We start from the raw sequence: 27,619 nt of genomic DNA on the forward strand, positions 1-27,619 counted from the left end.
GTATTTTTGTGTTTCATAACATTCAACACTACCTGCAACTAAATCTTTATTACCTACTAGAAAGCTAGTGGCTCCTTTTCCCATGTGATAGAGATGACAAATTGACACAAAGGAATAAATACAATAAATATAATATTCATTTAAGATAAATCTTTAATCTCTATACAGGAACAGGAAGACATTTTTAAAGATAAAAGGAACTAATTTGAATGTGACAAATATTATTTTAGAATTCTTCAACTTTGTCATTTGGCCTAAATAAATTGAAATTAGAAATAAAACAGAGAAAGAAAAATAAAACATCAACTCATAATTAAAGGATTATATATATACATGCTCCTTGAAATAAGTACATTACATACTGGCATCACAAATATGTACACAGTTTGAAATACTGAACCATTTTAGCATACATTAAAAGCTAGCCTCTCAAACGTTTTTTCCTTTTAACTGAAAATCCTTCACGAAGAGATCTGAATCCAGATAGATCTGTTGAAATGGGGCGTTGTCTTACCTGAACGCCTTTTCTCAGTACGGAGATGGAGAACACATACATACACCATGTCCCTCAAGTTAAACTCGGGGCCTGCATTTTTCAAACTTGAATTTATACCGTAATTGCATCTCTGGATCTTGGAATGCAGGCTGAGCTCTGCAAGCAGAATTTGAGAGGACAAACAGTGTTTAATTTTCGTGAAGGGAAAAGAAGTGAAGGTCCAAACTTGGAAATACTATTTTGGTGTTTTCTTTCCAGTCCTTTTCAGAAGTGTGGAAAATTTGCACAAGTCTTGAGAATTCTGGGTAGCACCGGATCAGGAAGAGGCTGCTGGAGTTAACTCAGGGGACATTATTTTCCACCTCTTCTATGAATTCCAGACCTGAATATCTGGGAAAGAATTGGCCGGAGTGGTAGACTGCAAGCAACTCTTTCGCCCTGGTTGTGGCACGTTTTGCATTTGTTTTCCAAAGTTAGGGTCTAGGCGGGGCTCAGGAGCGAGGGCTAGGGTCTAGGAGCGAATTCATGAGCACAAAGATGCGAGTGCGAGTACATATATCCGCCAATTTTGAGTTTAAGTGTACACACGCACACGTTGTCCCTTCCCCATAACCCCGGAAAATTCTGACATTCTACAGAAAATGTAACAATGTACCAGTAAGCAGCGACTCCTCGACAACAACCTTGATGACAGCGGGACGGGGGGGGGGAGAAGAGGAGGAGACAGAAATTACGTCAGTTGGTCGCTTCCTTCGCTCTTCCCTTAAGAGCAACTCCATTGGGCGCCCTTCTCCCCACATCTTTTTCTGCCCTCCTCCGGTGCCCGCCCCGTTACCAGCAAGTTCGGTTGAGTCTCTATTGCAAAAGGTGTTTCCCCCTTCCCCTTCCCTTCCCTATTTGCTACCGCCAATGTTGTAACTGCTGTAAAAGAAAAGGAGGTAGATGCGTTAGGCCGGACTGACCTATCCATCCGATCGACTCTCTCTTTTCTTCTTCCTGCCAGGGGCCTTGCGTTGAGCTGGGGCCCGGTGAGGAGGGGGCATGGCTGCTTCGCCTGGGGCCCGGCAGGCTGCCTGGGAAGCAGCCACGGGCCTTCAAGGGGGAGGTGGTCGATTGTGAGTCTTTTCTTCCTCTTCCTGCCCCGTGTGTGGAGGTAAGTAAATGAAGAGGGGAGGGCAATAATTTGGAGAAGGGACAGTAGGTCGAGGGGCTGCTATGGGAGGGATAATGGGCATGCAAATAGGCAGGGATGGGGTGAAGTAAGAAATGGGGTGGATAAACAGATGTGGGATGGGGATTGGGCAGGAAAATAATTGTTTGCTTGGAGACCTGATTAAAAGATAATTAATTTTTTGGAGGAGCATTGTTCAATAAAGAAATAGGGAGAGCTATTGAATTTACCCGGGCTTACAATGTTTCAGGGACACTGGATTATTCACTGCTGGATACTGAAAGCTTGGCTAAAGGGATCTTTATAATGTAGAGCAACTTTCTTCATTGTATAAAATGGAGTAGATTATTGGCAGACAGTCTTAACAAGAGTTAGCCCAGGATAGTGCTTAGATGTTAGTGCAGGAGAGGCTCTATTAGAAATCTCTAGTTACAAAACTTAGTAAATAATCTTCGGCCTGGCTCACATACATAGTTTAGTCTGCTTCTCTAGGTTGTGGTCAAGATAAAATGAGGGAAGAAAAAAGTTGTGTCCTGCCCTGATTTTCCTGAAAGAGCAATAAGATATAAATGTAGCAAGCATACCAATTTTTACTGAACATATCAGACCTGCTTATCTCAGAATGTGGAATGTTGGAACATACAGTTGAACATTTCCAAAGCAAATGTTCTGCTGTAGGGATAAACCAGAGCAATCCTTGATCTGATAAGGCAGTTGCTGAGCTAGTGAGGAAGAGTAACTAATTAGTTCTGGATGAGGGCAGAATGTGACTGACAACTCCTTTTACCAAATGAAATATTTCCTGAAGGATGTGTGCAAAGCAGCACCCAGGATAAGTGAGAATGAAAAAATGAGCATGATAAAAGCAAGGATGAAAGCCCCTTTTCTCAAAGTGGCACTCCCTAGATGCACTACAGTTGTACTTTAGCTGTATTAGTTTGAGTAATTGGGGTGGAAAATATGTTATTTGTAATTTACCTACAGTCATGGACTTCATATGGACAGCTATAATGAAATGTGGTAATCCTTTTTAAAAAAATATTTATGTAGAAAATTTTGTTTATAAATATGAAATCCCAGCCCTATGTAGATTCTTCCCTTTTTGCTCCCCCCAAAAATTAAAATCTCATCTTCAACTTTTTTTTACTCACTGTGAATGTAATTCGCCCAGTATTCTTCAATATCTTCCTAAATGACCTAGTTAAGGCAATAGGAGGGGAACTCATCAAATTTTTAGATGACTCTAAACTAGCAAGAATGCCAACACCCCAGAAGACAAGCTCAGAATCCAAAAAGATGTTGACAGACTTGAACAATGGGCCCTATCCAGCAAAATGAAAATTATTGTGGAGAAAAGCAAAGTTTTACACCTGGGAAGGAAAAAAACCAAAGGTACAAGTACAGATTAGACAAAACCTGGCTCAAAAACAGTAACTGTGAGAGGGATCTTGGAGTCTTAGTGGACGATAATCCAGCAGTGTGCATCAGCAGTCAAAAAAGCCAATACAATCCTTGGTTGTATAAATGGGCATAGAATCAAAATCCCGTGAAGTATTAGTACCGCTTTATAAAACCTTAGTAAGGCTGCATTCTGGTATACTGCATCCAGTTTTGGTCACCACATTACAAAAAAGATGTTGAGACTTTGGAAAAGGTGCACAAAAGAGCAATTAAGATGATCAAACTACCCAGCTGGTTTCCATGCCTGGGAAGGAACTAGGACTTGGGGTCTCTTTCATTTCAAATCCAGTACTTCAACTTATCTTACAGTGACTCTCATATTCATATATAAGTATTCTTTTTTGTCTCTTCTTTTTTTTACTTAATTAAAAGCAAAAATATGGTATGAAGTAGAAGACTCCGCTAAAGAAGGTAATGCAATTAGGAGGAGCTGAGAGCAGATATTCAGAAAGGTCTGGAAACTGATGGATATAATAAAGCAAGGCTGAATTGGATTAAGGGAGTAGTTGCTTGGAATTCAGAGGAGGCATGGAAGGCACATAATAGCGCTGAATGAATTGTTTCCCAACTTGATTCCAGCAAGTTGGATAGTGGCGACAGGAATTATAGTACAGAAAATTTAAGATCATCAATTCCTTTTATTGGGTTTCCCTTCTGCAATTAAGCATTATTATCTGGTTTTGTTTTTAGACTTCTATCAGTTCCATTTATAGTTACTTCATCTTTGTTTTCCAAGTCCTGTCTCTTTGTAATTCAAAATAGGACTTAGCTCCAACACTTCTTTCTAGAATGTGAAGTATAATAATTAAAAAGGTAAAATTTCCTCAGAACAGAGCACAAATCCGTTTTCCTCTGATGAGTAACTGTGACTTGTACCTCCCCCCCTTGGATTGAGAATAAAGCCATTTGGGGAGGCTCCCGTTTGTTCCGGGCATGGTGCTTGTGCAGCAACCAGTATAACCAGTATAAAGACTGTACATTTGAGCATCAGTTCAGTTTCTGCACTGAAGAGATAAAGCAGTGCAAGAGAAGGGCAGGGTCCAAATTAATCTTACATGGTATTTAAGTACGCATATCAGCTTTTGTTGACCCGAATTGATTCTGTGGCTTGAAAAATAAATTGACAAACAACTGATGAGAGCCACTGATAACAGTTTTTTTTAAAACACACACCAAATTTAGAGGGGATATTTTAACTCTTGCAAGATTTGGTGGCACAGTAGTAAAAGCGGCATATTTTGAGGGCGAGCTGTGAATCAGAGAGGGAGATTAAAAAATGAGATACCAAGGCCCAGGAGGACAGGCGGTTGGAAGTGAAAGCTAGGCTTCAAGACATGCTGTAAAATAAATAGCCAATTTAAATAAGAACTTGATTAATTCTTCCTTATTTTCAAGTTGTATAAATGGCCCAAATAGATGGTAAAACTGACCACCATTATGTAGTCTTGGTGATGAGAAAAGTGGTCTTCTAGTTTTTTTATTAGTTTTATTCATTTATAACATAAAATGTGAAAATAGAAAAGCAAATAGTAGAGGAGAACAGTAGAGAAAGGGAAAAGAGAAAGGGAAAACAAAAAAAGTGTGAAGAAAGGAAGGGGAAGAAACAAAAGGCATTGACTTCCGACTCTTTGTTGTAGTAAAATCAGACATTAAAATCCAATCTCAACTTTTTACATTTCTATAGTAGTATGCACTAACCATTTCTGTATCCACAAATCAGACTAACCAGTAAAACCCAAAATCATAATGTTATTTTTTTTCCACCTCAAGCACAAAGTCCAGAAGCGGTTTCCAAACTCAAACAAAGGTGCTTATGTTCTTTTCTTTTATCAGCACAGTCAATTTGGTCCATCTCTGCTAATTCCATCAGCTTTTGTAATGATTTGTCCATGATAGAAATCGAGGCATCCTTCCACTTTTATGCATAGAGCAATCTTGCTGCCGTCAACCATATATAAAATTAGAGTTCCAAATTTTTTTTCACTTCTCTTTGCATTTTAAACTTCCAATATCAAAATAAATAATAAGGGGCATCCTTGTCTTGTACTTTGAATATCACATGGATCAATTAAATCACCATTAATAACAATTTTTGCTTGCTGTGATGTGTAAATAGATTTAACTCCTTGAATAAAGCTCTCTCCAAAGTCCATTTCTTCCAGGACTTTAAACATAAAAGTCCAATTTAAATTGTCAAAGGCCTTCTCTGCATCTAGGAATATTAAAGCTGCCTGTTTCTCATTATGGTATTGTAAATATTCAATGATATTCAGAACAGTCCTCACATTAGTGTCTTATAGTGTTCCAAATGGACAACTTCCTATTTGGCAGCTGAGTTTAGGAATGGATACAGTGTCCAGGATGAAAGGAGGGTGATTCCAGATGGCTGGCTATAGGGAAACATTAGATCTGGGATATCCTATAATGTCCAGGTTTGGTTTTGTCTTTGTTAAGCAAATGAAGTCTGCATCTGGTGTTAAAGGAGTACTTTCCCCAACAATGGGGTGCCAAAGGAACCTTGAAATTATTACTAAGCTTTGCAAGCCCATCCATTCTTTTGTAAGCTAGCTCTCTTAAAGATTAAGGGATGGATTTCTCTTGAGCAATATAGGGTGTGTATAAGAGCGAGACAAAGACTGGTTTATTTGCATCTTTTAGTCTATCAACTGCAGATGACAACTCCCTTATATTAGAGAAAAGGCAGTTTTGTGCAGTGTTTTCATGTGTATATGGATTACTTTCTCATTTCTCAGTGCCAATCTAACACCCCCTCATGGGGGATTTTTAAAAGCCAACACCCCTTTTTAAAAGGTTCTAACCTTGCAATGATGTAGTAAACATAGATTACATTATTAGTTGGCATTTCATTTTAAAAGTCTTGTAAAACAGGACATTGCAATGTTAAAAAAGCCATGAGTTATACATAGAAGTATATAAAATCTCTGCCTGAGAATATGAATACAATTTTTTTTAAGATGCATTTTTGGATCATGTAATTCTTAGAAGAAAAGAGAGATTTTGAGTAGCACTAATCAATATCAGTGATGCAATGGTTCTATCTTTCATGTATGTTAATGTTAGATTTTTTTTATCCCACGTATATTTTTATCATACACACACACAGACACCCCAATTCTTTTATTAACACAATGCATAGCTGATTTGTGAGCTCCCCATTTGAGCTTGTTGATCTATAATTTCAACCTAAGCTTTTACATGATCATTCTCTCTTTTCAAAAGTAGATAAAAGCTCATTAATATAGATGCTTCTGCCTCTCTCATCATCCCTCCCCTTCAAAACCATTGAAATGTAGATTGCCTCTTTTTCAGCTCTGGGGGCTCCATATTAGCAAAGCTTTTACCGTGCAGCACACAAGCTTGCGAGATTTTTCTTCTATGTCAATTTACAGAAGGATACAACTTCTGATTGGTATCTGAACAATCTCAGAAAAAGAGAAATGGGAGTCAGCAAAAACTTTTGAATCCCAGAAATAGCTAGATTACAATCTAGTTTTATCTAATCTGGTATTTTTCAAAAGAAAAAAAAAGAGAAAGCTGTTTGTGGACCTTAGTTTCTGTGGAAGTGTGCTGGGGAGCACAAGAGGAGTAAGACAAGATGGTGGATGAAGGTGTTGATTTGAAAAGGCCATCAAACAGATTATTTTCAGATTTCTCTTTTTCTTTCTTGCTGTTGCCTGCATTTGACAAATGCCTCACCTCAATCTGATAGTTACCTCTGGAGGCTGTTTGGAACGCTTATGGAACACTTACCTTACATCTGTGCAGTCTGTCCATACTCTCAGTGAATGCAGTTTTAATGTTTCTAAAGATGAGGTGCCTATATCTTTGGATGGGATCAGTTTGTTTTGTCAGTTTACTTTGTGCCCTCTCCTTTTTGAAGTGTTGCAAATATTTTTTTTTATTGAAAATTTTTATAAATTTTTACAAAAAAAACAAAATAACAATACAGAAACGAAAAACAACCTATACAGAAAAAAAAACTAAACATGACATAACAAAACTCCCCTTCCCCAACCCCCCCAAAACGCCCACCCCCTTCCCCCCCCCGAGCTTCCCAGAGCAGAATATAGGCTTAATTAAAAAAGAATTTAAAAAGTTATATATATATATAAAAAAATATATAACACTGAGATATATGTGTATATATATATAAAAATAAAAATAAAAGTTATGAAAAAGCTATGTGATATTTTTTTATATCCAATTTAAATTGTATAAATTTTATCCATTTATCCCAAACAGCAAGAAATTTCTCTTGCGTTTGTTCCTTTAAAAAAGCCGAAATCTTTGCCATTTCCGCCAAATAAGACACTTTAAGGAACCATTCCTGCATTGTAGGCAAAGATTCCTTCTTCCAGTATTGTCCTACTAACAGCCTTGCGGCTGTAATCAAATTTAACATCAATATAACCTCCTTTGTATCACAATCAATAACTATGCCTAACAAAAATAATTGTGGAGTAAATTTTATCCTCCTTCTAAAAATTCTCTGAATATTCCACCATATCTTAATCCAAAAGGCTTTTATCTCTCTGCACGACCACCAAATGTGATAATAGGTAGCATCCAAATAACCACATCTCCAACATTTAGGCTGTAAGTCAGGGTACATGAAAGACATTTTTTGTGGATCAAGGTGCCATCTATAAAACATTTTATAAAAATTCTCCCTTAAATTCTGTGCTTGTGTAAATTTGACATTTCTCACCCAAATGGTTTCCCAGGTATCCAATGGAACTGGTTCACCAAAGTTCTGCGCCCATCTAATCATACAATCTTTAATTAATTCCGTTTCTGAGTCCAATTCAACTAGAACCCCATAAATTCTCTTAATATGAGTTTGTCTTTGATCCTTCACTTGCTTAATAAAATTTTCATCTTCTCTAAGAAAACCCACCTTACAATCCACCTTCCATCTATCTGCTAATTGTCTGTATTGAAACCAAGAATAAATATTATTTTCTTGTGCTAACTCTTCCCGTGATTTTAACTGCCAATTTTGTCCGTCCCACTGAGTAGCTGTCTGTAAGACACCATATCCATTTTAACACCCCTTTTTATTCCTTCTATCGCATGCCAAGGTATAGCCCATAATGGTACTTTAAAATCACTTTTATAATATTTTCTCCAAATCCTAAGTAAGGAAATTCTTATAATGTGAGATTTGAAAGCCCAGTCCACTTTTTTATTAAATATTAAATAGGCATGCCACCCAAAGAGTAAGTCCCATCCCTCTAGATGGAGTATCTCAAGATTTGTCAAATTTACCCAGTCACTAATTAATGTTAAAACCACCGCATCATAGTATAATTTCAAATTCGGTACCTTGAGTCCACCTCTCTCACGGAAGTCTTGCATGATTTTAAACTTAACCCTTGGCTTTTTCCCTGCCCAAATGAATTTATTGAGGCCTTTCTGCCATTCACTTAAATTAATCTCATTCTTCAAAATCGGTAACATTTGGAACAAAAAAAGGAACTTGGGTAGAACATTCATTTTTATCACTGCAATTCTTCCCATGAGAGATAATTGCAACTTCTCCCAATTATTCAAGTCCTTCTGTACACTAGCCCACAACCTTTCATAGTTATTTTTAAATAATTTTGCATTAGAAACAGATAATATCACCCCCAAATATTTTACCTTATTGACAATTTCAAAACCCGTCAAGTTAGCCAGAGTTTGCTTCTCCTGAGTAGTCATATTTTTGGATAAGATTTTAGTCTTATTAACATTAATCTTAAAACCCAAAACCAAACCATAATAATGGATCACCTGTAGTAACTTTACTGCAGAATGGGTAGGTTGCGACAAAGTAACCACCAAGTCGTCCGCAAAAGCTCTTAACTTATATTCTTTTTTGTTAACTTGTATTCCTTTAATTTCCTGCGACTCTCGAATTTTGATCAACAGTATTTCCAGTGTTAAAACAAACAACAACGGTGATAATGGACATCCCTGCCTAGTACCTTTCTCTATTGTAAAAACCTCTGACAAACCTCCATTGACAATAAGTTGTGCCGTTTGTTTTTGATATATTACCGTAAGAGCTTGTAATATCTTTTCACCAAAATTCATCTCTTCAATTACTCTTAGCATAAAATGCCAATTCAGTTGATCAAAAGCTTTTTCAGCATCTAAAAATATCAGCCCTGCGGGGACTTGGTTGTTCTTGTCTAGATATTCTAATAAGTTAATAATTTGTCTAACATTGTTTTTCATGTACCTACCAGTTATAAACCCAGATTGGTCTTTATGCACAAGATGATGCACAACCCTCATAAGCCTATTTACTAGGATTTTAACAAATATCTTATAGTCAACATTTAAAAGAGATATAGGTCTATAATTCTTTGGTAAAGTAAGATCTTGATCCTCCTTTGGAATCAAAGATATAAAAGCACTACGCCATGAGGGAGGAATCTCTGAGCCCTGTAAGATATCATTAAAAAGATCACTTAATGGTTGGATCATCTCCATTAAAGCTTTATAATAAACAGCTGTCAGTCCATCCGTACCCGGTGCTTTCCCTGGTTTCAATTGCTTAATTGCTATCACAATTTCCTCTTTAGTAATTAAGCCATTAATTTCATGTTTCTGATCCTCTGTCAATTTGGGAAAGCTAGCCTCGCTTAAGTATTTATTTATATCTAAGATTTGCACATTAGTAGATTTGTATAGTTTTTGGTAATAGTCTAAAAAAGATCTCTTGATCAATTCCTTCTGAAAAACTAATTTACCCTTATAATTTATTTTATCTATTATTCTCTGTCTCTGTTTCTTTCTTAATTGATAGGCCAGCCATCTCCCTGGTTTATTGGCATTACAAAATGTACTTTGTTTCATAAACAATAAGTTAGTTGCAGCTTGGTCCGCCAACAACATATTAAATTGTGTTTTTAACAACTTTATAGATTCTTTAATGCTTTCATCTGAAGGATTTAAAATCAAAGACTTTTCTTTTAATTTAATTTCATCTTCCAATTCTTTACGTTTCTGAGTCTGCTTTTGCTTGTGAAAGTTATTCATTTTTATCAAGATCCCACGCATAAATGCTTTACCTGCATCCCATACCATTGACATTGAAGTCCCCTTATACATATTTAAAGCAAAATAATCCTTTAAACACTCCTTTAACTTTTGAACATTCTTTTCTTGTCTGAATAAGTTTTCATTCACCCTCCAGGATCTTCTCTTTTTCTTGAATCAGCTCCATCCAAACTGGACTATGATCCGTCAACGATCTAGGAAAAATCTTTACATTCTTTACTCTATTATATAAGTCCGTTGTAATAAAAAAAAGTCAATTCTTGAAAAGGATTGGTGTCTGTCCGAAAAAAAAGTAAAGTCTCTCTCCTCTTGATTACATTCCCGCCAATAATCCCTTAATTCCCAATCCTCCTTCATATCAAAAAAAGCTTTAGGTAATTTTGCCTGTTTAACCTTTCTTATCCTTTTGTATATCTAAGACACCATTCCAATCACCCATTAATACCACGGATCTATAGTCCAGCAAAGTTATTTTTTGATGTAACAATCTATAAAATTGTTCCTGTTGGTGATTTGGTGCATATAGTCCCACTATAAGTATTTTTTGATGTAACAATCTATAAAATTGTTCCTGTTGGTGATTTGGTGCATATAGTCCCACTATAAATATTTTCTTACCATATAAACCAAGTTCAATCATCACATATCTTCCTTGGGGATCTGATTCTACCAGACAAGCTGGTAAATTTTGCTTCACATAAATAACCACTCCCCCCTTTTTCCCAGGAGCAGAAGATACAAAATGAGATCCTAGACGGGTGTTAACTAAATACTTCTGATCCTTAAGTAAAATATGAGTTTCCTGTAAGCAAATAACATCATTGTTATGTTGCTTTAAGTAGTAAAAAATTTTCCTTCTTTTCTGTGGGGAATTCAAACCGTTAACATTCCAGGTCAGAAACTTTGCCATCTCCCTCATCCAGGAGCCTGGAGAAGACTCCCTGGAGATCTGCCATTGCTGCAAGTGTTGCAGAATTCTTGGGTCTTGCTCCTCCCACCGGCAATGAAACACTTTCAGAAGAAGATTCTTTAGTCTCTCTCTTGCGTTGCTCCTTCTCCTTACGTCTATATGCTGCACGGGTCATCCTCTGCTCTTTAACCTCTGTTTGACGTTGCCATTCAGCTTGCAACATCCCAGCAGAGACCAGACCCAGTGCTTCAGATTGCTGTTTCAACTCTTTGCCACTCAGAGGTTTCTGAACAGATAAAGCTGAGCCTGCTCCCAGGACCGTGTTGTAGAACTCTTTGGCTTTATCAACCATATTCAACCTATAACGCATCCTCGCATGGCTCAGAACAATACCCGTCGGGATCTCCCATCTAAATGGCATCAATCTGGCTTTAAGCTCATTAACTAGGAAAGCATAATCTTTCCTGTTTCTTAAAATTTTTGATGGGATTTCCTTTAAAATGATGATATCTTGGGCTGCAATCTGGAATCTCTTATTATAAAAAGCTTGTATAATTTCATTACGCAGAGACTTCTTTGTAAAATAAATCACAACATCTCTAGGCAAATTCTTCTGCTTCGCAATCCAGGAGTTAACTCTGTAGATTTTTTCCACTTCTCTGCGTAATTCTCCTTTATCCATAATCATAGCAACAGCTAAATCAGTAAGCACCATCTCCATCAGGTCTTGATTCATGTCTTCCTTAAGACCCCTGATCCTCAGGGCATGCTCCATCTCTCTGTACTGAGACATAAGGATATCTTCTTGTGAAATCTCCATCTTCCTTTCCATATCTTGGAATTTATCCTCAAAAGAGTCAACTTTGTCTGCCACTTCCTCCACTCTCGAGTCCAGCTTCACCACCACCGTAGCCAAGCCTGATACAGCTGCAACTATATCTTGCCGCAAGATGGTATTATTGTCTTCTAATGAGACCTTCATCCCACTTAACTCTTCTTTAATTTCAGATTTAATCTGTGTAACAAGTTGCTTCATTTCATCTCTAATTTGGGATACAACATCTCCCATTATACCTTTAATCTCTTGTGCTGAGAAACCTGGCAAAGGAGGAGAGGGTGGTGACTGGGTCGGTGGTGCATGTTTGGGTTGTTGTTGTGGTTGTTGTGCAATTAAAGTTGTGGGAGAGGAAACCACCTTAGATGTTATAGAAGGCGGCTGTCTCTTTGAAGCCATTTTATGAAACACAGTTCTCTCTTCCCTTCTCCCCCCCCCAAAAAAGGGGAGGAGGGAAACAGAATTTAAAAAAAGGCAAAAATACTATAATCCTTAAAAGTCCGAAAAAGAAAAAGGAAAAAATCAAAAGAGAAATCCAAAACCAAAAAGAAAGAGATCAAAAACAGTCATTTAAGTCCAGTACTTTAAGAACAAAGAGACAAAAAAAAAACTCCGACACTTTCAAAACGCCATCTTATTTTCTCTCTCCATGCCAGCAAGAAAGAACAAAGGAAAGGTAGCCAAAACTAACTAAAAGAAAGAAATAAAACACTAAACTAAAAAAGAATCCTTTAGACCGCTGTGTCCGCTTCAAAAGTTACTCACCAAGACACTGTAATCGCGGAGATAGAGGCGGCGGTTTCTTTTGCTTCCAAAGAAGCAAAAACAGCTGGGAGGCGGAGATCAGCAGGAGCTCCGAGGGAACACTCCTTCCACCCCCTCTAGGAATAAATCCAGAGGGGGTTCAGGAGTTCTACCTCTACTCCTGCGTTCTCTATCCCTTCCCTTTGCCCGGGAAGGGAATTCCGAGCCGCGGGCCAGCTGATACGCGCTGTGCTCCGTGGTTCTGACACCTTCCCAGCTGGACGGTTACTAAGTAGCTGCCATCGCAGTCGCCCCGTACCGGAAGCTCTCCGCAAATATTTTTTATCATTTTAGTGTATTTTTTTTTTCCTGTTCCCTTTCCATTCTGTTGTGAAGATAGCAATTTTTGAAGCTGGAGATGGAGTGTTGGACCTTTTGGAAACTGTCCTTAATAGATGGTCAGTCTGCTTTGTTCTTATTTAGGCCAACTATTTTTGCACAAAGGAATAGGTTAACCTATTGCCCCATGCCCCAGATCTGACCAGTACATAATAGATTAAATTGTAATGAGCTGGTATGCAGATCCTCCAGGATTAAGGTGGCAGTGTTTTCATTAGCCAGTACTATAAAAATGTACTTTCCTTAAGATAGATTCCGCTTCCAAGAACATTGGATTTGGTTATATGTATGCCTCATATTCTTAGTATTTCTTCCTGTTATTTGTTTTATTCTGGTTTTGCTTGTTATAGATCCTGAAATCCTATCTGAAGCGCTGAATACTACTCATAAATTTATCTGGTGTCTGAGTTTTCAGTAGGCATCACTCTTGTGAAATGTGTGTAGATCAATTTTTCCAAAAAATAAAATGGAGACTCCTAGGCCACTAAAATATACTCCCCTCTCTTTCTCTTGCTCCTTAAGAATTGTGAATATTTCTATACCTCTATTCTTATCCAGTTCCAATTCATTTTAAAAATATTGATTAGTTTGGGTATTTGCATTCTCAGCACTTGAACATCTATGGGGGTGGTTTTTTTGCCATCTTTAGAGGTTTCTCTAGCAAGAGATTTGAAAATATAGTCAGATCCTGGGAAAATTTCTAGATGTCTTATCAATTCCAGAAAGATTAACTATGTAGCAAAAACTTGTAATCAGTGTATTCTGGCAAAGAACGGAATGGAACACCAACTTTATTAGATTCATAATGGATGTGGAAAATTGAAAAATGGGGCTTGGATGATGAAAGCTGTATAGTGGTTCAGAATGAACAATTCCTTGGTTTGGTGTCATGTTTGGAATTGTTAGAAGTAAGTCTTCATCCTGGTTCATCCAAGCCGGGAATAAATAAGCAACATGGAGACTGCTTTGGGAAGAAGGTTACAGTTTATTGAAGAAGCAGAAAGATGGTCCTTGCAGGAAGGAGCAGAGGAGAGGAAAGAGAGAGAGTACATGGTCAGTAGGGTTTTTTTATACCCTCTCTAGCCTTGTTTGGAATAGTTTCCTGTTCCTGTGGCATGAACCCTGAGGCTGTTTCTGAGTGTTTGTCTAGGCCTTGATATCTGTGGTTTAATCCTATTATCATAGCCTGCTTCCCAGGTGATGGGGCTAATGACTCCTAGAGTTTGGGTGGGGTATGCAGATCTTCTCTTTTGTCTTCTTGATTGCTCTGGCTTCAATTATCTGATGATTTTACATCTGCATTTGTATGGGGCTAAAGTCTTGCTTGGGGCAAAGAGATAAATTTGGGGCCAGGTTTGGTCTTTAAAAAAAAGTCCTTTTGAGGAAAAATATATTTTTCTGCCTCTTTAATATTTCCTTCTCTGGGCTAACTTCCCTCAGAAGCTATTTATATACTTTCTAAATTCTGGCTCCTCTTACCTACCTAAAATGTAAAACAACATTCCCTAATCTCATGCCTTTCAGATGTGCTAGATTGCAATTCCCATAATACCTAACCAACTGATCCTTGTAATTATAGAACATCTGGAAGGCTGTAACAAGATAGTTTATGTGCACAGCTTTAAATATTTAACATTAAATGTGAGATCTTACTGAGAAAGTTAAAGTATCAAAGCCATAACAATTGGATGGCACTATGATATGGATTGGTGGATAGAATGTGGTTAATATAGTTCACTGCTAAGAAAGAGAGGAACATGTACTTCCTCCAAACTAATGATAAGTTAAGTCCTGCATTGCGTTTTGACTGAAGATTGAATAGTGGAATATGAACATGACAACTTCTAATACTTTGTATCTCTCAGAAGCCAGGCTGGTAGTTGGAATAACCATTGGATAAGAGAATTTAAGGCCATAGGTTGGAATGTGTCAGTCTGTTTCCACAAAATGCCATGAAATTTTACAGAGTGGAGGAAAAAAAGAAGCATGGTATATTTACATTATAAATCTCTAATAAGATTTATAGCCCATCTTTCTTTCTCCACAAAGCAGTGCCAGAACAAGGAATGAATATCTATATTGCACTGCTATCAACAAGTGAGAGAGGATGGCAATCTGGCAGGTTGATTAATTTCCCAGGAATTTGTCAGGTAGTCAGAGGTCATGGATGCCCTCAGCAGGTACTCAGCAACATGGAACTTGTTAAGTTACCATCTACAATAGTGTTAGAAGTAAAGTCTTCATCCTGGTTCATCCAAGCCGGGAATAAATAAGCAAACATGGCGGCTGCTTTGGGAAGAAGGTTACAGTTTATTGCAGAAAGATGGTTCTTCAGGAAAGAGCAGAGGAGAGAAGGGTTGAGCACATGGGCTTGGGGTTTTTTTATACCCCCTCTAGCCTTTTGTTTGGAATAGTTTCCTGTTCCTGTGGCATGAACTTTGAGGCTATTTCCTGTGTCACGTATTCTGACCTGAGTTTAGGTGTGCCTCTATGGTATACTTGATGGTAATGGGTTAGTCCTATTATATCCCAAAAGTCATCTCCTGCTTCCCTGGGGCTGGGCTAATGACTCTTAAGAGTTTCTTTGTCTTGAGTTCCCTGGCTCCAACCTCCCTGATGGTTTTACATCTGCATTTGTATGAGGCTAGCTCTTGCTTGGGACAAAGAAATTTGGGGCCAGGTTTGGTTTCTGCTTTTCAAAAAATCCTTTTGGTGAAAAATATATTTTCCTTTTTAATATTTCCTTGGGAGGGGGGCTAACTTCCCTCAATAGTTTGGTGGATTACATGAATTCAGAGACTGAGCCCTGTGCAGGAGGCCATAATTCCTTCCCATTAATACATTGCCACACCATAGCAATAGTTCTGTCAACTGGGGAGGCAGAAGAATATGGTTTCCACCAAATTCTCAATGAAGTAGTAGAACTTATATTAAAAATTGAGAAATACTTCCAAAAATTGCTGGAGGCAAGGGCTACTTATAAAATAGGTTTTATAAACTTTTACTTCTTTCAAGAATGGTTTTTCAAAAATGGCTCTCAATCCTCACCCAAAGCGCACTTTTCAAAATTATTGGCAATTTATAGCCATTATCAATTAAAACTGTCATTAATATTTCTGTACTGCATAACTTCTTATTCATTGCTTTGTTTTCCATTATGAAAGTAAGATTTTCTTGAAGTGATGATTGAATCTTTTTGCCTGTCTTCATTTAGGGGCACCTGTTCCCATTTCAGTCTCGCCTCTACTATGTTGCATTTTCAGCATCTTTTCTGATAGCTGTTGCAAATGAAAATGGAGGAAATGACTTTGTCGGGCCTGGATAACAGCAAGTTAGAAGTAAGTTGCAAAGTGGTTGATAGAGTTCTTTTGAACAGAGTGAAGAGCCCACTGTAGTCAGAGTTAGCTTAGATGTGTATGCTATGAGTCATCTATCTGACATTTGTATATAGATATTAAGGAGATTTTTAAAAATGTCATGTTTCCTGAAAGTGAATACATTCTCTTTATATTGGGAAATATAATATATAATAATATACAGGTCTCCCAATGTCCCTTGTTCTTGCTGTTAAGACATTTTTGGTTTTGTTGCCTTGCAGGCTTTGGCTCATGATATTTATACTGACTTGATTGATGATGCTTGCCTGGGCTTGTGCTTTGAGGTACACCGGGCGGTCAAATGTGGATACTTCTTTCTGGATGATACAGACCCTGATAGCATGAAGGACTTTGGTAAGTGTGTGTTTTAGCCAGTGCCCCTTATATTTTTTTACCAGGAATGTTGCTTAGGTGTAAAACCTTGCTACATGGCATAATAGGACATACTATTTCAGGATTATATATACATTGGATTCATACAAGACATTAAACATGCTTCTCTAAAACTTGTCTACAAAACATATTTGTTTTGTTATGTCTGACATTTGTCTAGGATACATTTGTGCAAACCCAGCTATAAACTTATCCTCAACTAAGCATACACAGCTGCCAGTTGGGGTGCTATTTTTTTGTTTAAAATCAGACATACTTGCTGCCACATAACCTGGCTCACATGTGCACACACATTGTGCTCTGTCTCTTAGTAGCTGAGCTGACGACAACACCTGACTGTATATTTTTTGGCTCAGAAGCTAAACAGAATCATGCTTGATTTGTACTTGGATGGAAGATGATCAGGAATGCTGGATTTGTAAGCTAGTCTGGGAAAGAGAATGAATATCCTGGAAGAAGGCAATAGGGAATTGCTTTTGTATTGTTGCAAAGAAGATTACACTATCCATGAAGTTACCAGGAACCCAACTTAACTCAAAAGAATTTCTTTTTGTGCGAGAAGTTTAAACAAGAGGGAAAACTGTTTTGATGAACAATACTAGCTTAACCCAAAATTTTATATATATCCTACAATGCTCCCTACTCATCCAGCCACTATTTTAACTTTTATTGCCCAATAATGATAAGATAGGCAGGGGAGTGTGTATATGTATGTGTGGGGAGGGGAGAGAGAAAGATTGTTCTACGATTATCCAAGGAGCTTTGTGAGAGTTGAAAGAGTGATACCTATGTGTCTGCTGGTCAGAGCTATTCTAGTATCTGGAGGTTCTTGCCTCCCCCTCTGTGACTGAGAATTGTTCTGGTAGCAACAGTGATGACTATATTGTTGGTCACTATTCTTCTTGTAATGCTTATCTTAAAAGAAGGGTAAACTGGACTGTTTTTAAATTTCTGTCAATCTAAGCTGCTACTCTTTGGAGAAGTTCTTGAGATGCTTATGTATGTAGCTCTTTTCCTGGCTATTTGTTCAACTGAGAGACATCCTTACTTTCTTTTTTGGTTATAGAAATTGTGGATCAACCAGGCCTGGATATTTTTGGCCAGGTCTATAACCAGTGGAAGACTAAGGAATGTGTGTGCCCAAACTGTAGCCGAAGCATTGCTGCCTCCCGCTTTGCCCCACATTTGGAGAAGTGCCTTGGTATGGGTCGGAATAGCAGCCGTATTGCCAATAGGAGGTGAGGACATGAGAATGCTCTGAATGTTATATGTCTATCAGGAAAAGAGCTGAGACCAAGGATGATATGCTTGAAAATCAGAAGTATCAGAAGGAAAAAAGAAAATCCAACTTTGAGATTCCTATGATTGTATTGTTTTATGTTTATTCTATATGCTTAAAGTAATGCATTTTTCATTGTCATGCTAGCCTAAATTATGCATGAACTGATGCATTTTTGCATCATTATTTTACTTTTGTTTGCCATGGTGAAGAATGTGGAGATATCAAAGGCTGTAGAGGCAATTATTCAATGGATTATGGAGAAAGCAAGGAAGCTCCATAAAAACATTTACTTCTGCTTCATTGATTACTCTAAAGGTTTGGATTCTGTGGATCACAACAAACTGTGGCAAGTTCTTAAAGAGAGTGGAGAACCAGACCATCTTACCTGTGTAAAAATCCTGTCAAGAAGTAATGTTAGTATTGGACATGGATCAATTGATTGTTCAAAATAGGGAAAGTATCATAAAGTTGTATATTGTCATCTTGCTTATTTAACTTAAATGTAGAATACATCATGCAAAATGCCAAGCTCAATGAATCACAAGCTGGAATTAAGTTTACTGTGAGAAATATCAATAGCAGTGGTTCTCAACCTGTGGGTCGGGACCCCATTTGGGGTCGAACGAACATTTCACAGGGGTCACCAAACAACACAGTCCGCCATTTTTTCCCCCTTTTCCTTAGCTGTGCTACTCCCTTTTATTCTATTGGCTTTTGAAAGCCAATAGAATAGACTCTCTTGAAAAAGAAAGTCCAACTTTGAGATTCCTATATGATTGTAGAGTCTAATTCTATTGCCTTTCAAAAGCCAATAGGAATTGTCCAGGCTGTCTCTGCCCTGCTGAGCCCGCCAAAAGTCTCATTCTGCAAACGGTGCTGCACCAGTTGAGTAGTCCTCGACTTACGACCGGTTCAGTAGTCCTCGACTTACACCGGTTGGGGGGTCGCGGCATTAAAAAGGTTGAGAACCACTGATCAATAGCCTCAGATATACAAACCATACCACTCTAATGGCAGAAAGTGAAGAGCCTCTAAAGATCCTTTTGGTACGGATGAAAGAGGAGATTACAAAAGTTGGTTTGAAAATCAGCATTAAAAAAAAAAAAGACCATGGCATCTGGTCCCATCATATCCTGGCAAACAGAACTGGAAGAAATGAAAGCAGTGATAGATTTTGTTTTGGGCTTCAAGATCACTGCAGATGGTGACTGCAGTCATGAAATTAAAAGACTGTGCTCTTTAGGAGGAAAGCTATGGCAAACCTAGACAGCCCAGTGAAAAGCAGAGACATCACTTTGCTGACAAAGGTTTGTATAGTTAAAGTTATGATTTTCCCAATAGTAATGTATTACTTTGAAATTTGGACCATAAGGAACGCTGAGCACCAAAGAACTGATGCCTTTGAATTGTCGTTTCAGAGAAGACTCTTGAGAGTCCCTTGGACTTCAAGGAGATCAAATCAGTCAATCCCAAAGGAATCAACCCTGACTGTCCTTTGGAAGGACAGATACTGAAACTGAAGCTCAAATATTTTGGCCACCAAAGGAGAAGAAAAGACTAATTGGAGAAGATTCTGATGTTGGGAAAGATTGAAGGCAAAAGGAGAAAGAGATGGCAGAGGATGAGATGGTTAGATAGAGTAATTAATGCAATGAACATGAATACAGGAGACAGTAAAAGATAGTGGAGTTTGGTGTGTGCTAAGTGGAGTTTGGTGTGTGCTAAGTCATGTCCAACTCTTTGTGGGGTCACAAAGAGTTGGACATGACTTAGCAACTAAACAACAAAATAGGCAATCAAATCCATATTTCTATATGATACCTCTGCGCCCACAGCTGCTAAAATATGGCAAGGGATAGCCTGTAATTGTAAAATATTGATCCTTAAAGCAAATTCTCTGCTTGTACATCATGATGGAGGAATGCACTCAGCATAATGTGAGAGTTTGACTTCCTGTGGCGTTCCAGTTAAGGGACTGAGCTGCAAGTCAAAAAGCACCTGGTACAAGTTTTACTTTTGCATCAAATTGTCAATTCTAAGAACAAAAAAACTCTTGAGTGTCTTAGCTTCTTGTTTCCACTGAAGTTTGAATCTATACTGACTTGCCTCGCTGGCTTGCTGACAAGTTTCATCAGAAATGCTATCCAGTCTGTAAACCAGCTTTCCCCAATATTAGTATCATAGCAGCCGCTGAATTCTGGAAATTAGAATCCATACATAGATAACATCCAGGTTGAGGAAGCATGCTGTACATGCTAACAAAATATAGTAACTTCAGTTGATAATTAAGACGTTTGCTTGTTTGGGATGGACTTTGTCTTTTAATATATTTAATCCTAAGAGAGTTTCCAACTTTCTACCTACTCCCTATTATACTACTGCAATTAATGCAATTTGGAATTATTGTAAGGAAGGACAGCGAGCTCCATTCAGTAGTATTACTCGAGACCAATTTCTCAGTTGTGAATATTGTGTTGGTGGGTCTGATTTTCTAGGTTTCAAAAAGACAGAAACATCAATCTTGGAAGCCTGAACTCTGCTCATCCTTTTCCTAGGATTTATATTCATTTCAAATAACACACTTGCCAATCTTCTTTGGGCTTCCTCATTGCCTGGCAATGCCATGGAGCAGTGTTACACTTCCTGGCATGAGTTAATGGCTTGGAGGACAGAAAGTGGCAATTCTAATTGCAGTCTTTCATCCCAAAATAAAAAGAAAAGCACCCTTTTTCTTCTTGTTCACCGTGCTGCAGGATAGCAAGTAGTAATAACATGAACAAATCTGAGAGTGATCAAGAGGACAATGATGACATAAATGATAATGACTGGTCATATGGATCTGAAAAGAAAGGTAAGCTGAAGCAAAGATGTGTTTGTGTGCATGCTCTTTTGTAAAGATAGAAGTCTCTTTCTAGAATGAGGAATAGATGTTGAATTTGGCTGCTACTTCAATCAGAAATTCTGATGAGAGATCTTTTAGAAGGCTGTTTTGGTGGAATTTGGTGGGTTCAAAGGGACAATCTTGCACCTTGAGCACTTTTGAGATATGGAGTCTAATGCAAAAGATTTGGATTCAAATAAGGTACCCAACTTTGGGGGCAGGGGAGAGAGAGGCTGCCAATGCTACACTGAGTTGTTATTGGCCAATTTTATACTACTGTGGGTCTAAAGACATAGTTTTCAGAGATGACCTTAAGAGAATGAAAAGACTGACTTGCTCTGTTGGATATATGTTGCAAAGGAACAGATTAATTATTAATTAATTATGGTAATTTTCAACCTAAACCATAATGGGTACTATCTATTACAGTCATAGGTAGTGACGACTGTTATGTGAGACAGACTTACTTAATGACCCTCACCCCTGCTCTCCTTAATGCCACTGTTAGGTAAATGCGCAGGTCGTTAAGCATGCATGGGTACCTCATGGGTGGAGGAGGCACTGGGAAACCTGCCACCTAGCTGAGTCCATAAAGAAGGCAGACAAGCAGTAAAAATCTTTGCAAAGCCAAAATCAGCGTAGAAGGGGGAACAGCGTAACTAGATTAAAGTCTAGCATTGTGTTCCAATGCCAGAGAGGCTCCCAAACAAGCCTCCATGCTTGGCCAGTGAAACCACACCTGAGGTAGTAGGCTTTGGGCCTACTTCTACCTGGAACTCAATATCATTTAATCTTTGCAGGAGTGTATGCTTGGTATTGTTATACCACATAAATCACATGTATTTTGTTGATAACCATATGTCACTACTTTGATGAAAAATTATCAGTCTTTATTAGTTGAAATAAACTTGAGGGGGATAACTTAATAAACTAATCAAAGTTTAATATCAGCCTTCATGCCCTAATTTCAATTTTACATTGTTTCTAATTTGAGACAAGAATGAGCTTTCTGGCTACAAGTATAGACTCAGGACTTTGGTTTATACTATTTCAAATGCATTATTTCTGACATACAGATCCACATAGGCCCATATAATTCTTGGACCAAAATCTAAGCTTGGAAATGTTTTAAGGGATGGTATAATAAAATATCTCCTTTTTAATTTAATTAGCAAAGAAGAGGAAATCAGATAAGGTAAGTGCATGCTTACCTTTAATATTGATTTAATTATTAAAGTGAGCATTTTTAAATCTTTAAAACTGATTACTCTCAGTTTTCATGATCTTATACTATTTGTGAAACCTGGGTTTCGAAATCTGTTGTGCATTGGATTGAGAACTAAGAAATTGTGCTATTGAGAAGCAAGATTATGCTTCAGTTTGGATCCTTTAGGAAGGTTTTTCTCAGTTTATTCTGTGAGTTTACATCTTTATCTTTTTACTTTGAGTTACATGGCTCCTTTGAATTGTAGGAGATTATATACTCCTCAGATAGTGCTACACAAAGAGGAAGAAAAAGGGAAGGCTGTAATCCCTTAACTCAAGGTGAAACTCAACATATATTGGGAATGTGAGTTTTCCTTCCTAGACACTATAGTAATGAATGTTTTGTATCTGTACATCAACAACATTCTTTAAAACTATTGATTTCACAATAATTTCTGTGCTTTCACTGTTTCAAATATTATTTAGGGACCAGGTAACCAAAACATTTTTTAAAAGTTAACCATCTACATTGCTGTTACTGTTGTTCAAAATCTTGAGTGAGTAGCCTGATCTTTGTCACTGAAATGAAACAATGTTGAAATGGTCTTCAAGTTGGGGAAGGGATTTAGTTGCAGGATCTATTAAATTCAGAGTTTCCCCACACCCCCATAACAAACTAGACCTTTTATTTTTCCTGACTTCTTTCAGAATCCCAATTCTCCCCGAAGATCCAAATCCCTGAAACATAAAAATGGTGAGTGTGTTGTAGAAAGCCATCTTCTATTGTTCTTATATCTAATCTCCATATGACATAGTATAATGCATAGGCAAAAATTTTCCCAATTCTCCTGTACAGCTTTTGTGTATCTCAGTTAAAATTAATTAACTGGAGAGGGTACATACTTTTTGCTTTGTAACTGCAAGCAGTGCCTGCCTTTGGAAAGCCCTGTTTTCTTGTGTTTCTGCATGCATGGTGAATATGGACGTGGCCAGAATAATTGGAGGGAATACTACTAAAGCAGATGTTAAATAGCAGGGGTTCTCCATAGATAGATTTGCTGGTAGAGATCCATCACAGCACCTTTTAGGTAGCTAAACTTTTAAATGCTTTTATACCATTTAATGAAGTAGCAGGTTGCTCATTGTCAGCGTTGTTTGTCAATTACTGCTGTAAACATGCTGTGGGAAAATGTAAAAAGAGAAAAGGTGAACTGATGTGTTGTACAATCAGAATGTTTTTAGTCAATCTGTTGAATATCTTAGTAGTTCTTAAGTAGGCCAACGCGTGGTTGATTTAAAGTTTTTAGTGGAAAAGCATGGGTAGTATGCACTATCATCAGAAAACAAAGGTTGTCATGGCTTTCAATTGGATTGGACATTTGGAGAGTATGCATAAAATGAATTAGAGTTACCCTACTTGGGCTGCCAAAATGCAGATTAGATGTGGTAGCCCTAAGGAGAGGAAATATTGAGCATTTGGAGGAACCTACTTGAAGGCTTGATGGACTGTAGATGGGCAGGTAGTAATGGCAGTTAGGTGACCTGGAGTAGATGGGTTTGCTTAAAAGAGCCTTTCATGAATGGCAACAAGGAATTACCAAAGGAAAATAAACCCCCTCCAGAATCACAGGTGTCCTAGATCACCATGAAAATGACTGGAAGGAATAGGAGTCAGCCTGTATCTTGCTTCACTGTTTGGGCTTGCTTTCTCTACTATTTAACTCTCCTTACTGTATTATGAGTTAAGCGTGCTTTAGAATGCTTAGAATATTTCAGAATGCTAGTACGTTTTCCTATGCCAAATTGTGTTTCCTAGGCCATAATTTGGAGATGGTTTCATTTGCAACTTGATATGCAAATGGCCATATGGAATCTATGAATTAGCCTTTAAAAACAAATGCTACCCTAGTTTTCTGGCATGTGCATTGATAAGCATCATAGTAGAGTGAGACCACATGTATTGCTACTTATGTTTATTCTTTTTTTCTCTTCCAATAGGGGAGCTCAGTGGAAACCCAGACCCATTTAAGGTAAGTTTAGTTCAATACAGCAGTGCTGTGTCCTATCATACTGTGTTGCTCCTCAGGATTTTAAAAAATACTGGATCTACAAAACCTCTGTTTAGAGGTTCTATTGAGCCCGAGTCAGCTTGTCTAAATATAGCAGTGGCTCTGGAGCCCACTCCCACCATATGCCTGGATTTGATAACATAAATGCCTACATTTAAGAAAGGAATGCAAGAGAATTTTAATGTCAGCTTCAAAGCCTTATCACAGTTTTTAACAAAAAGCAGTGAATCCACCCTAGAAGTATTTCATTGCTACATGACAAAGCCCTATCTATTCTGCACCATTGCCATATCTCTTGTGGCTGTCAACTTTTCTTAAAGTTAAAAGGGCTCTTAATGTTAATGACTTCAGAGTAGAATAGGATTACAGAGGGGCATGTATTACATTTCTATTTGCTATTTTATCTTTGTTATGCTAGTATTTTATCTCATTCATTCATTCATTCATTCATTTATCTGTATGCCACCTTTATTACTTTTACAAATAACTCAAGGTGGCGAACACATCCTCCACACCTTCCTCCTCCTGTTTTCCTCACTAGAACAACCGCTGTGAGATGGCTGAGTGAGTGACTTCTCCAAAGTCATCCAGATGGCTTTTGTGGCTAAAGTGGGACTTGAACTCACATTCACTTGCTTTCTACACTGGTGCTTTAACCCTTAGAACAAACTGACTCTCACTCAAACTATTTTACTTTTGTGTTGCATAATTTCATTTTCATACCATTTCATGGTGAAAATGTGAAGGAAAGGATTGCCATGACTTATGTAACACTTAAAATATTTGGGTATGGTGTATTCTCCTCCTTAGTATAACAATTCTGCTGGAATCAACTATGAAACTCTGGGTCCTGAGGAGCTCCGTAGTTTGCTAACTACAGTAAGTATCTAGCTATGTTGCCTTCTGTCTAGTGATTCTGTATGCCGTTGCTTATTTTCAGTTAACAGAAAGAAACTGATGCTTATTTATTTGAAGGTAAATGCTTGCCCTGAAGGGTCTGCATAACTGATCATTGGAACCTATACAATACTTAAAATTTTATTTGGAAGGGACATTGCAAAACAAAGATAAATCCCCTATGGCCCTTTGAAGTGATTTGAGGACTCTTCAATCCCCTGAGGCTAGATAATATTTAAAGCTGATAGGTATGGTTTATTATGGGTTTGATATTCATTTAACTACAGCAATGTTCAGTTGCTGCCCTATTGAATATGAAAAAGTAAAGGAACCCAAGCATGATTTTGTTGAAATGAAGGTCAAATGACACTAAAACGGAGGCAGGTAGTATGAGGATTAGTGTACCTAATCAGGAATAAGACAGAAATAAAGGGTTGTGAATACTGATGTCTGTTATTGTGGAGATATGATCTACTGGCCTAATTAAAGTACCATAAATTCTGGCGTATAAGACGACTTTCTAAACACTTAAAATCTTCGCAAAAGTGGGGGGTCGTCTTATACGCCGGAAAAATATTTCTCAGCAAGTTTTCTCTCCCCCCCCCCCTCTCTCTCACTCAAAAAGAGTCCTAGGGTTATTATTAAAACCAGTCGATCAACTAAAGATATCTCTGAGAGTACGATAGGCATTATCTGGCTGTTGTGACGGTAAGATTTCCTGGAGGTTTAATCCCCATTCTATAATACTACATTGCAAACCGTCTCCTCTCTTCTTCCCTCCCTTTTGCATCCCAATTCCTTGCCCACCCCTCCAGAACTGCGGATTGGTAGTGGCCATCCCCTGATTAATTCATTCAAAGGAAGTAGAAAGGGATGGCCCATGTAATGGGGAAGGGGGGAAAAGAATTGTAGGGTGGTTTTTTTTATATAATGAAAACAAACCTAAGCATCTGCGTCCATTCGAGGCACTTCTCAGTGCTTCTTCATGCAAGCTTTTCAGCGTTTACCTCTCACTGCCGGTGAGAGTAGCTTGGGGGAGGCGGAGCTTATGGGTCTGGAAGGGGAGGGGTGTCAGCTAAATTCCTCTTGGAGTTAAGAAGCAGGAATGGAGTGGGGACAGAAAACAGCTACACAATCCTTTTGCCTGAGCTTATGCAAGCAGTTTCTCCCCCCCCCCCCCGCCGCCTAAATAAACTTGCATGGTGCATTTGTGGTGTTATTTATGACAGATCCTGGCTGGTCAATCTGGCTCCCATCTATAAGTACTGTAGTGCACTGAGTTTCAATAACAATTTATTGAAACAATTTACTGAAACAATTTACTCCCCCCCCCATTACCTGAAAAGGGGGCAACTTATCACATTTATGGAAATGCAAGTTTTCGAAGGGCGAATGCCTTTCTTACTTAGTTTATTAACTGCTTCCTTTCCTTCTTCCCTAAACATTCTGGCTGTCTCCAATTTCATTCTTGGTAGTGTTGCTTTAAAAAACTGCTGAGAAGTCCTTTTGCAGGCAGGGCAATTTTCATCAAGGTGTGTGTGCGATTGACAAGGCAGAGCCTTTGACAAACAGGCAGGCTTTCTGCTCACTCAGCTTGGAGAGGCTGTGGAGGATTCGCAGGGTGGAAGACTGAGAGGAGGAGATCCCTGTGTGCAGCCTGCTTGCTCCAAGCCAAAGCTTGCTACTGGGGGGAGGGCAATGGAAGGGACCCAGGGAGTCACACGCATGCCTACATGTGCACGCACACACCCTGAGCTACTCATTTGGACTTACAGGTGGCCAATGAGAACTCAGAAACTGTGCTCCCTTTCCCCCTCCCTCATGGAATTAGCTTGTCCATTTTTTCCCTAGGGCCTATACAGGAGTAGGCAACCTTGGCTCTTTTATGACTCATGGACTTCAACTCCCAGAATTCCTGAGCCAGCATAGCTGGCTCAGGAATTCTGGAAGTTGAAGTCCATGAGTCATAAAAGAGCCAAGGTTGCCTACCCCTGGCCTATAAGATGACAGGAAGGGTTGGGCAGGCAGGGAGAGCTGACCCACCCAATCCAAGCAGGCTTTGTATACAACAACCAGCCAAGGTTCATCGCTTGCCGTGATTGGCTGGTTGTTGTATACTGGGTACATACAGTACAGCACCAGTATCTGTACCAGTTCATACAGTACAGCACCAATACATACAGTACAGTATACAAATGTCCAATAGTCAAGACCCCATCATGGCTCCACCAGCAAGAAGAAAGAAATATGAAGCCAGTTTCAAACTTAAAGTTGTAAACTTTGCCATGGAACATAATAACTGCGCTGCTGCAAGACAATATGGAGTAACAGAAAAGATGGTTCGGGACTGGAAAGCAAATGAAAAAGCATTAAAGAGTATGCCAAGGGGTAAGTGTGCATTAAGAAGAGGCACCCCACATTGGCCAG

At 38.4% G+C, this 27,619-nt stretch overlaps 1 protein-coding gene across 3 annotated transcripts in view; it reads left to right on the plus strand.

Annotated features, from left to right (window-relative positions):
- The first annotated feature begins 1,258 nt into the window (after positions 1 to 1,258).
- ATXN7L3 (ataxin 7 like 3) overlaps positions 1,259 to 27,619 on the plus strand; it is a 36,826-nt gene continuing 10,465 nt past the window's right edge. Inside the window, exons 1-10 of one of the 3 annotated variants that reach the window (XM_039359341.1) lie at positions 1,259 to 1,363; positions 1,500 to 1,649; positions 16,302 to 16,425; positions 16,686 to 16,818; positions 17,924 to 18,095; positions 20,893 to 20,990; positions 22,193 to 22,215; positions 22,935 to 22,980; positions 24,225 to 24,256; positions 25,106 to 25,174. In XM_039359341.1, the coding sequence (XP_039215275.1) occupies positions 16,375 to 16,425; positions 16,686 to 16,818; positions 17,924 to 18,095; positions 20,893 to 20,990; positions 22,193 to 22,215; positions 22,935 to 22,980; positions 24,225 to 24,256; positions 25,106 to 25,174 (624 nt within the window). In that variant the 5' untranslated portion in view covers positions 1,259 to 1,363; positions 1,500 to 1,649; positions 16,302 to 16,374. The other 2 variants (XM_039359340.1, XM_039359342.1) reach the window with 2 other exon arrangements.

The sequence above is a fragment of the Crotalus tigris genome, unplaced genomic scaffold (genome assembly GCF_016545835.1).
Source record: "Crotalus tigris isolate CLP2741 ecotype Arizona unplaced genomic scaffold, ASM1654583v1 scf7180000019068.10715455, whole genome shotgun sequence".
In the NCBI taxonomy this organism is placed as follows: Eukaryota; Metazoa; Chordata; class Lepidosauria; order Squamata; family Viperidae; genus Crotalus; species Crotalus tigris.